The 11,857-nt window shown below is 41.0% G+C and overlaps 1 protein-coding gene across 2 annotated transcripts; it reads right to left on the minus strand.

Moving 5' to 3' along the window:
- Positions 1–806: 806 nt before the first annotated feature.
- aimp2 (aminoacyl tRNA synthetase complex interacting multifunctional protein 2) lies at positions 807–11,222 on the minus strand. 2 transcript variants are annotated; one of them, XM_034189475.1, is made up of 4 exons: positions 10,987–11,222; positions 8,635–8,853; positions 5,120–5,354; positions 807–1,627 (listed from the first exon to the last, which is right to left on the minus strand). In XM_034189475.1, the coding sequence occupies exons 1-4, from the start codon at positions 11,128–11,130 to the stop codon at positions 1,242–1,244; spliced, it is 984 nt and encodes a 327-aa protein (XP_034045366.1). In that variant the 5' UTR covers positions 11,131–11,222; the 3' UTR covers positions 807–1,241. The 2 variants fall into 2 exon arrangements, with proteins under 2 accessions (XP_034045366.1, XP_034045367.1); XM_034189476.1 differs by having other exon boundaries at positions 11,116–11,219.
- Positions 11,223–11,857: the final 635 nt, after the last annotated feature.

Here is an 11,857-nt window from a genome sequence, read left to right on the forward strand (position 1 = left end):
ACCCCAAACTATATCCTGTTCGCAGATCAACACTTTACATGGGGTCAGAGGTGTAAGTTTAAGCTTTGTCACATTGGGTAAAAGGGTCAAATGAATAAATATAAATTTTCTGAGGTTATTGAGCAGCTAAAGCTGCTTCATTTGTAGTTTGCACTCGGGGTCTCCACAGCAAATCCAAGGTGGATCTGCATGTTGAATTGGCACAGGTTTTACGCCGGATGCCCTTCCTGACGCAACTCCACATTACATGGAGAAATTTGGCAGTGGTGGGATTTGAACCCACTTCACTTTATTTATTCAATGTCTCCAAAGGAGCAACGGGCTGTACAGCAGTGGGTATACAAAAAAGTACAAAATAAAAAGAGAAGAAAAACACACAAGGGGGACACAGTACAGACCTGAATCGATGGAAATGGAACCGAGTTACCTAACGCGATTTACCATCAACCCTAAGTACCTGCTTCTCTCCTCTGGTCAGCATTCAGAACAGAGCCACAGGTACAAAGGAGTGCTTATATCTGTTGCTCCTCACTGTAGGAAACCTAAGCCTCCCTCCAGATGGCAAATAAAATTCACCATGGACAGGGTGGGCCAGATCAGGTAAGATCCTCTGAGCCCGGAACCTTCTGCACTGAAACCAAGCGCATTAACCACTTGGCCACCACCCCTGCTAGCTAAAGCTGCTTAATTTATTTTTGCAAATTGTCAATGGAAATCCTGCCACCTGCTGGTCACAGAGGTGCACTTCAGAAGATGCCACAATTTTCTCTCATTTTGCTAATCAGAAAGAACCCAGCTTAGGCTTTGATCCAAAGTGGAAATTTTAATGGTTTCACAAAAGCAATAGTAGAAATTATTACTTCTGAAAAACACTAAAGTCACACCTGCAACCATTCACAGAGAACACACACAGAGGATTATTTTAGGCACAAACTGGGTGGAAGGTGTAGTGTGTGTGGCTGTAGTACTAACTGCATCTGTTATTTAATCACCAAGCTCCATCTGACCAGTCCACATTCTTCACATACACACACACAAACCCAGCATTTTGTTTTATCAGAGCAGCGTGACAGAAGCTGAAGTTACTTTAACCATCCCCCATATTCCTCCTGCAGTCTGTCAGCATGTTTTACATTAACAAGGGAAATATTCGAGGTAGTCCTAGACATACCCAAATTTTCCAGTACTCTAGTAAACGCATCCATCTTGATGGTTGTCCAGCTAGAGAACAGCCGTCGTCACTACACCAATGGGCCAACACAGCAGAAGTGGCCCAGGTTCTTGCAAGACTTGAGCCACCGCTGGACATTAGCGGGTGCAGAGGAGGCTGACCCGCTCTGCAGCACGCAGCAGTAACACGCCATGTCAGCCAGGGAGAACTCCGACCCGGCCAGCCAGGGGCCGTGCCCCAAAGCAGAGTTGAGGGTGCGGAGCACAGCAGCCTGCTCCTTGGGGCTGCCCTCAGCCAGCTGGTAGAAAGCCGTATCCACCCAGTTATCCACCAGTGTGGCGAGGGCCGGGTCGCTGGGGTATGGAGCCAGCAGCCGGAAGAGAAAGCGTGCCACGTTTGCCTCGCCCTCGATAGGGCACATGTTGATGATGCTGAATTTCATCTGCACTTTGGGGACTGCAGGGTGGGCAGAAGAGAAAACAGTAAGCTCACTGAGTTTGATTTTTTTTTTTTTTATTTTTTTTTTTTATATTCAAGAACACAGCATTTCAGAATTCTGATCAGTGTGATTAAAAACAAGTCATCAGGAGATGACATATTACTCCCCCGGTCCCCACAAATCAGAAATACAAAGTGTCAGGGGATCACTCAAGTGCATCCTTATGCTAAATATGAATTAAACTGGTCAACTGGTTATTGAGATATCACGCTAACAAGCAAAAACAGACATATGCTGATCACTATATCCCCTCATAATTCATACCGGGAGGGATTATACAATGGCATTGATCAAGACCTTTAATGTTTTAAATCCCACAATTTGCCAGCAGGTTTCAGAGGCACGTCATGTGCTGCTCTGAAACCCATTAGCGCCCCACAGAAGCTGGTGGTGAGCAACACGGCGGTACCATCACGCTGTGCTGCTGTCGCTCAGCATCAGTGCACGGCGGACAAAGTTCAGCCAAATACAGCAAATACTCACTTGGCCAATGCAAAAGAGGCGTCCATCCAAACACAGGAGATGACAAAATGAAGATGGTAATGTGCACCAGAGCAGAAAGAGCACTCGTGCTAATTTTACACAGGGTAGGTTCAAAGAAATAACACTACAAATATATACTCATGACTTGCCTTTCAATCTCAAATTTACTGTTTGACAAGAAATAAGTGTTCTGAAGTAAATTTACCAGGAAAACACAATCTGTACACGTCCATGAAAGTAAACTTGACAAGGAAGGTTAAAGAGACCTTGGAAATACTTCAGACAACTCTCGCTGAAGATCTTCATTATGGCATGTTGGCTAGGGTTATGACTACAAAACCTTTTTCAAAACTTTCATTTTCCTGATGTTGCATTTGATGAACTTTTACCCGTAGATCACTTTTTTGAAGTTTATTTCATTGGATCATGAAAAAACCTCCCGCACCTAGCACCACATCACTTTTAAAAATACATGAGTTTACACAATACTATTTAAAAATAACGTAACAAGAAAAGAATTAGCAAGTATCAAGAAATAACAAGAAAATATATACAAATAAATATTGCTAAAATATATTAATAAACAATAATTAAAAAATAAAAAATAAAGGTAAAATAGATTAAATTGATAACAGATCATCTCTGACAACAGCAGTCAATACTGGTCGCAAAAATGGTGTTGTAGCCAGGCTTCAGAGAACATTTCGAGACAAGGGATTCGATGAACCTCAACACATCGGCTGCCAGCACCACATTCTTGATCTTGTTCTGCGACATGTGTTGGACTTCTTTTTTCCTATACGGTCACGGTCACCTAACATTAACTACGAGTTTATTGATGAGATTTTGGAACAGTATGATGATTTGCAAAATGCATGCATGGGCACAGAAGTGATACCAGAGTATGAGAACCTTGGCTGGAGACATGATTTTAAATTCCTTTTTGAGCTTTGTGAAGGATACAAGTTTTACAAAACGGAGGAAAAATGGTCTCGCATCAAATGGCACAAGCTGCCATCACTTCACAGTGCCAGGTTGAACTCATGAGGAATTTTTGCACTTATTGCATTTTTCCTTCTTCCAAATTGGCGAGAACAGCTGAGGGTAACTTGTGATTTCATTGCAACTACATGGTCGCGGGCCTGGTTTTCTAACCAACACTATTAAGAAATGGATTATAAAGAACTGCTGTTAGCAATATCCAAACTTAAGTGTCCCAAAGATGTGAAATGCTTCTCTACTCACTGGAAAAAAGAACTATCAGTGCTTGATGTGCCTCGCTCCAACACAGTAGCTGAGACGGATGTAAAGTTGATGGAGGAGGTTCGTTCTACTTGCAAAACAGATAAATATCTTAACAGCAAATTTATTAACACTAATACACAAATCTGAAACACTATTAAAAATACTACAAATGCTATATGTACTCATTTTCATGTATTCCTTGTGTATTGTATGTAAAAGTGACATGTTATAATAAAGAGTGTTTGAGCTGCTAGGTGTTTTAATGTGAAATGTGAAACTGTCTTAGGTGCGGGAGGTTTTTTCAAGGTCTGGCAAAACCAAAGTCATTTTTGTGAGTTTTAGTTAAAAGTTCATCATTTATAACTCCAGGCTAATAAATTTGAGATTTGTCATAACCCTAATGTTGGCGTTTAGGCTCCGACCCCAATCACTCCGTGCAGACTTGAGTTGTCTGCCAGAACAAGCTCAGATTTGTTCCACAAGAAGAAACACGCCCCACTTGGTTGTTTCGCTCCTTCACCATTGGTATCAGCAAATTGCATCTCAGTCCATGCGGTGCATTGTATGACTGGTTGGCTAAAACCGCTACTACCAACTATCTACGACTGAATGTTCTGGAGTCAAAGGTCAAGTTCAGTTTGTACAGGGGTCAAAAGTTAAAGTTACTCCAATTTGGTAAAAAAAAAAAAAAAAAGTGGTGCAAGTTATTGGTTAATAGGGTTTCAAAAAGGAATAGTTTGCACCATGTGCCATCCTTAGTTATCATGTTATGGGGTAACATATGTCACATGTCATAGAATCCAACAGACGTCAACAATGTTTGACCTTTACTTTGCAGACCAAGCTTTCAACACAGTCAAAACTATTCCATTTATTAATCCTATTAACCCAACCAATAATTTGCATCACTTTTTACCAAAATTGGAGCAACTTTAACTTTTGATCCCTGTACAAACTGAAATTGACCTTTGTCACCATTCTTGCTGTTTTTACCCCATAACTCCATAACATTCAGTCGTAGATAGTCCAAACTATACCTTTTTGGAATCTTTATGATCAGACAAATAATGTGGTATAGTTTTCAATATGATTGGAACATTTTTTATTTTTGACCCCTGTGTAATTCTTGAATTGACCCCTACCAGGCTGCCTATTGAAAATTCATGTGGCTAGTGTTTTTTTTCAAAAGAGTAATGTCTAAGAAGTGCTGAATTTGGTGCTTGAATCACCATTTGAACGATTGTTTCAGTTATCTGCTGCAGTATGTGGGAAAGTTAAAACAAACAGTGATTCACACATGAATTCCGGATCTTTGTGCTCACAATTCAGAATAACACACCAGTTTTGACACCACTTTTCAAGTGTATAACTGTTTGCACAGTCAACAATAGGGCAATGTGCACCTGGCATGTTTACACCACCTGAATTTAAGGCTTTGTGGCTTTAAATGCAGTTTCAGCAACACATCTTGCATAACACATATAATCACACTACTTGGAAACAAAGCCAAACGAGAACAAGGCTCAGAGTTCATGCATTCGCAGTACTAATTCCCAATTTGCTTATTTCCCCACATCCCCCCCCCAATCCTGTTTTAGTTGATTATTAGTGGCATAAACAGGTCCATTTAAGAGGAAAATCCCTTATGGGTACCTTGTTTCTCAATTTGAAAACCACAGCCCAAAAAGCACATTCACTGCCCATTCTCTCTGAGACCTTACCATCTTTCCATATGAGCGTGAAGCCCAGCTGGAAGAGTTGGCGGTTGTAGCTGTCTGGGTGGCGTGGGCCGAGGCAGGACAGGAGCTGTGGTGGCAGACTGGATACTGAGGAGTGGACATGGACTGTGGAAAGCACCCGATAGTGCTGACACAGCAGGCCGTGGAGCACAAGCAGGGTGAGGGGTGGCTGTGCCGGGTTAGCGTTAATAACGATGTCACGGAGGGCACCGAGGTCCTGAAGACAAAAAGCAGGGTTAAGGTAAAGGGGCTAAGCTTGCCTTTTATAGAAATTAGTCCATACATCACATCTGCATGAAGGCAAAAGTCAGTATGAGCTGGTTATGCAGGCTTATCCAGATAGTTATGATGGGTGTGGCAGTGACAGCATCTAGGAGTGAACGACGAAAATGTAAGTGAATAAGAAGACCTGTGGCCCTTTCAAACATCTCTGCACCTTTCAGTACTACCCTGATAAGTGTTAGGGTCAGTACCGACCCATTTTCAGGTTTTGAATGCATGAAAGTGCCTTTTAAATATGTTTCTTGCATCAAGGCTTTTTGACTTTGTCAGGAACCTTTATTTAAACAAAAGAAAAAAAAGAAAAATAATTTCACTAAATTATAAAATGCTCTTTTGAAAATTACGACCTTTGGGCTGTTGGGGTCGGTTTTGACCCAGTTATGATATAAGCTTATTAACCAATATTCAGTGTCAAAACTGAAATCATAAACACACTGTGACCTCACTAACTCTGTCATAAATATGTTAGGGGCTTCTTTTTTTACCTGTTTATCTACTTCACTGAACAAACATCCCCATTTATCCCTACTACTTTTATTGATAGTCCCTCATACTCTGCTTCCTAAGACCGAAAAAGGCCATCCAGATGGGCATGTAGTGGCATGTAGAGACATGTAGAGACATGCCCACCTGGATAAACACACCCACCTGGATGACCTTTTTTGGTCATCCAGGTGGGTGTGTCTCTACATGGGCATGTAGAGACACAGGGAGATATATAAGGCGGGCACAGACAAACTCAGTTGGTGACTTGCAGAACACGCATCTCCAGTTTGCAGCAAACCAAAATGAAGAGAAGATTTACAATAAGCCAAGATCTGGATCACATCTTTGCTGAAGATGAGGCAGAGGACACACAGCAGTATAGCGACACAGATGAGCCAGTTTCTGAGGAGGACGACGATATAGAGTATCAACCAGAGGACACAGACTCATCTGATGAGTCTGATGAGGAGGCCACAGGTCCTGAAGCTGCTCCTGCTACTGAAACATACAAATCCAAAAGTGGTAGCATCTCTTGGAGCACGGTACCTCCTGTTTTACATGGCAGGGCAGCTGCTGCAAATGTTATCAAGATGACCCCTGGGATTACAAGGTTTGCTGTGACACGAATAAGTGACATCAAGACATGTTTTGATCTGTTTATGCCATTGTCACTAAAGAAAGTCATTATTGCTATGACAAACCTTGAAGGAAAAAAAGTTCACGGTGACATTTGGAAGGACATCGATGAGGAGTACCTGGATGCTTTTATTGGTGTTCTTCTTCTCGCTGGAGTGTACAAATCCAGCAAAAAGGCCATTACTAGTCTCTGGGATGCGTCCACAGGCAGGAATATTTTCCGGGCAACAATGTCACTTCAGACATTTCAAATGATCTCAAGAGTCCTCAGATTTGACAACAGAGTTACTAGAGCACAGTCTGACAAGCTTGCTCCCATCAAAGATGTCTGGGAGAGATGGGTGCAGCTCCTTCCACTGATGTTCAACCCAGGGCCAGAGGTGACAGTGGATGAACGTTTTCTCCCTTTCCGTGGAAAATGCCCCTTCTGGCAATACATGCCCAGCAAGCCGGGCAAATATGGCATAAAAATCTGGGCAGCCTGTGATGCAAAAACAAGCTATGCCTGGAATCTACAGATTTACACAGGCAAAGCTGCAGGTGGCATCCCTGAGAAAAATCAAGGAAAACGTGTAGTCCTTGATATGACTACTGGACTGCGGGGTCACAATATCACATGTGACAATTTCTTTACCAGCTATGATCTTGGACAAGAACTTCTCAGGAGAAACCTTACCATGGTGGGCACAATAAGAAAAAATAAACCTGAGCTGCCCCCTGAAATTTTGCTGGTGAAAGACAGGGCTCCACTGTCTTCAAAATTTGCTTTTACAGAAACCACCACTGTTGTTTCATACTGTCCCAAAAAAAACGGAGTGTGGTACTTATGTCCACTTTTCACAATGATGCAGCTGTGTCAACAAGAAGTGACAAAAAGCCTGTAATAATCCTGCACTACAATAAAAACAAAGGAGGAGTGGACAACCTGGACAAGCTGACTGCCACCTACACTTGCCAGCGAATGACCAGGAGATGGCCAATGGTTGTGTTTTACAACATCCTAGATGTGTCCGCATACAATGCATTTGTCTTGTGGACCCACATCCACTTAGGGTGGAACTCCAACAAAAACAACAGGCGGAGAATGTTTCTTGAGGAGCTAGGAAGTTTGCTTGTCAAGCCACACATTGAGAGAAAGGAACGGGTGCCCCGAGACCCAGCCGCTGCAACCATTGTCAGAGAGCTGCAGAGCTCATCCAGCACTCCGACCACATCATCAGCTGCAGCCAGCCCTGCTTCAACATCAAACAGCACACCCACAACTCCACTGAGGCCACCTGATTCTAAAAGAAAGAGGTGTCAGGTGTGCCCTAGCAATAAGGACAGAAAGAAAAACACATTGTGCTTCAACTGCAAAAAATATATCTGCAAAGAACACACTAAAAGTGCCACTTTTTGCCACACATGCTTCTAAACAAATACATACACGCATGCATGTACCTGCACACAAAGACTATATTTGGAACTAGAACCTGATTTATTTCATTTTGAATTTTGTTTTTCTGAATCTATATTTTGTATTATTACTTGTCCTGCTTTTCATTTTATATTTTTATTAAAGTTCTATATTTGAAAAGAAATGTTTTTCTCTTTTTTTGACGTAAATATATATGGGTCAAAACTGATCCGTAACACCCTAGATGTAACTATAATATTATTATTATTATTATTATTATATTATTTTAATATTATAATAATATTAAAATAACAAAATAATGAAACAAATTTATTTTAGAGATGTGTTCTAATACTTCTTAATACTAAGATAACATAAGAACCTTTTGTTTATCTATAGAATTCTCTTAGGTTTCATTTTTCCTTTTTTTTATTTAAAAAGAGAGGTATGCTGTAAAAGGAAAGGCTGTGGGGGCCACACCAAAAATATTAAAATCAAAGTTTTCATGGATATGGAAGCCTAACAAGGTAACCAAGAGGCAACAAACAAATTGGTTAATAAACCACTGTTTTGGGGGCATTTTTTTTGGCTGATTTAAGACGCGGGTCGAAACTGACCCGTTAACATAAGGAATAGTAACAGAAAGCTGACACTTTAGCAAGGTTAATGTACAACATCTGTGTTAACAGCCCCCCACCTTGCCCAGCAGTGTGTCCAGGTCAGCTGTGCTTTTGACGTTCGTGGAGCTGCAGATTTGGGATGAGAGGCTGCTGCTGACTGTCAGGTCCAGATCGGCATCAGGTGTGGTCACCGTCTTGGCCAGACCATCCACGGCCGCTTTCAGCTCATACAGTTTTCGCATGATCTCATCCTGGCGGGCCTCGAGAGCTTGCACAGCTGGGTCCACCTCCCCATTCTGTGGAGACACAAAGAATCATTAAGTCTGAAGACAAATGTGAGTTCAAGTGTTTTATTTTTAGGACATTTTCAGTGATATTACAGTCCCCCAAGTTTACTTCGAAAACCAGTACGTATGTTATACAGTTTTTGTTCCAAATCTTATTTAACCTGCAGCTGTTATTCATTATTCCACACCCCTTTCAGATGCTGCTGCCCCCCCACCCTCAATGTCAGATCAGAGTTAAAAAATGTTAAACCTTGTGTGTGTGTAGTGGGGGGGGGGTGGGGGGGGGGGGGGGGGGGGGGGGGGGGGGGATTCTGCTTGGAAAAAAAAATCCCAATGTATTTGGAATACATTAAGTTGGGTTGCAACTAATTATTATTTTTGTAATTGATTAATGTAACATTTTTATTTTTATAAATCTACTGATATTTTTATATATATATATACGTATATATATATATATATATATATATATATTTTTATTTTTTTATCCGTGCATCATCGTATTTGAACCTCTACTGGTACGTAGCATCTCTCTCACTGGTCAATGTAGGTCACGTGATCATGAGGCTACTTACGTCTACATGTATTTGCTATTGATATGTAGATTCCAAAAGTACAGACGGTTGCCCAGTTCCGGATCACCTTTTTTAAAGTCCCGCTATACGGAGCCATAATGCAACTGAATGTCCTTTATTGTGTATTGCTGTATTGGGTATTTGGATGTTATCTAGCTGAAAAAGTCTGGGTGGAGTAGCGCTTCTACTTAAAGTGTGAAACCACATTATGTGTGGTGCAAATATTTGCCGGAAATGGATCACTTTGCCGATTCCGGATCACAACACTCTGTCACTTTGGGGGCATTCCTGGCATCTGGCTGGAGCCCTTCTAATATAGAATGACACACACTGTGCCCAAGAATGTGTTTTGAACACAAAATGATAGAAATTATACTTATTAACGAGCAAAAAATGAAGTGTGGAGTTGAGATTTCTCCCGAATTAAAAAGTAAAAGCCCCCACATTCATGCCCATTCGTGATTTTTTAATGACCCCAAAAGTACACATGGCTCACAACTACAGACACGAGGCTGCTGCTTCAGTGAAACACAAATGGCAAATTTTTGCGTCGGAGATAAATGTGTGCAGCAATTAAACAGCAAGACATAACACACTGACATTTTCTACCCAAGTAAGTAAGTATTTTCCCACTCTAGAACCAAAAACACTGAATGGCTAACTCACCTTTGCTACGTTTTAGAGATTGTTACTTTCAAACTTGCAGGAATGAGTGAGTGAGAAAAAGCGCGCACACCGCAGACACCAGGATGTTTTGATTCCTCTGCTGATCACAAGGATGGCTGGATCCGGTCGAGCTTGTGGTCGTTTGTAGACAAAACATCAATCTTTCCATTGGTACCACGTATTAGCTTATTCGTGCTGTTTACGAGAAACGGCGGCGCAAAAACTACAGCAGTGATCCAGAACTGGCAATGATCCGGAACTGGGCAAGTGAGTGTACATTAACCACAACCACTAATCTTAACAACCCCTAACCACTAACCATGAATTTATGATGTGCAGTTGATGAAAACACATATTTTCCTATGGTACATCAAGTGTATTGTTGTTAATGTTTTCCACAGATCATCAGATTGATGATTAAAATTGATTGAGAACATTATCCAAACTATTGTGAAGTACTGCAATGTCTTTTTACGCGAGGATCGTTCAATATCAATACCAGGGTTGGTATCAATATTATCAATATTAGGATCGATCCACCCACCTCTATCCACTGCCCAGAAATGACATTAAACACCACTGATCAATATTTGCTTATACTGGAACGAAGAAACACAACAGAGACATAATATTCCTTTAGTGTCTCCACGTTATAACAAACTACAGACTGGAACAACCTTAACTATAAATGGCACAAATGACTGGCACGTTAGAGTGAAGTTGCATCATCCAAAACCTTTTCTCGGAGCTAGCCTGCTAACTGCTCAGTAACAGTTATTAGGGTGATACTGATACTTATCACAACATAACCAGCAAACAAATGTGTGCACCAGATTATGAAAAACAGAAGAGTTTTTATTTTATTTTGGGTTTTTTTATGTGAATAGCTGTGGTTTGTTACCTGAAGCAGTGCGTTCTGAGAGTTGTTCCCTTGCTGCTGCTGCTGCTGCTGCTGCGTGTGGACATTTGGTAACTTGTACATGCAGGAAGGTAAATCGATCTTTATTTCAGCAGCACACACGGGTTTTACCTGGTACATGGGCATGCTGGAGGGTGGAGAAAATAAAATCAACTACAAGTCCACGATCTCCTCCGCACGCCACGCAGACTGAGACACGCCGACCGGAAACAGGCCGCCTGTGCATGACGTCACATCCTTCAATTAAAAAAAAAAAAAAAATAAAAAAAAAAAAAAAAAATATATATATATATATATATATATATATACACACACGTGTGTGTGTGTGTGTGTGTGTGTGTGTGTGTGTGTGTGTGTGTGTGTGTGTGTGTGTGTGTGTGTGTGTGTGTGTAAGTAATGAGATTTATGAGTACTGAATTGGAATCTTGCTTGATAATCATGTTATATATTTGGTAAGGACAGTTACAGTGAATCTATATTTTAGATTTGCAAAGCTAAAGCATAAGACATATTTAAATAAATTAAGGGAAATTAAATAGGATTAGATTGATAAGGAAGCTGGATAACTTAATGAAAGTCTTATGGAGAAAGGGTGGGAATAAATAAGTTCTCTACTTTTCACTCATTTTGTAATATGAAAACAAAGAAAAGCGTCTTACAATTTCTGTTGCTTTATGCTTCCCGTTGTCTTTGAATATTTTCCCTGAATTTCCTTGCAGAAGTATCTCCATGGGGGTAGGCTGTGGCGTCAGATCAGTGCCAAAACCGCACTCATGTAAAAAATGTTTTCAAATGTACATATTAACTGTGCGGATGCAAATTATCACTACGCGTCGGATCAGCTTCCAAAACC

The sequence above is a fragment of the Thalassophryne amazonica genome, chromosome 16 (assembly GCF_902500255.1).
Source record: "Thalassophryne amazonica chromosome 16, fThaAma1.1, whole genome shotgun sequence".
In the NCBI taxonomy this organism is placed as follows: Eukaryota; Metazoa; Chordata; class Actinopteri; order Batrachoidiformes; family Batrachoididae; genus Thalassophryne; species Thalassophryne amazonica.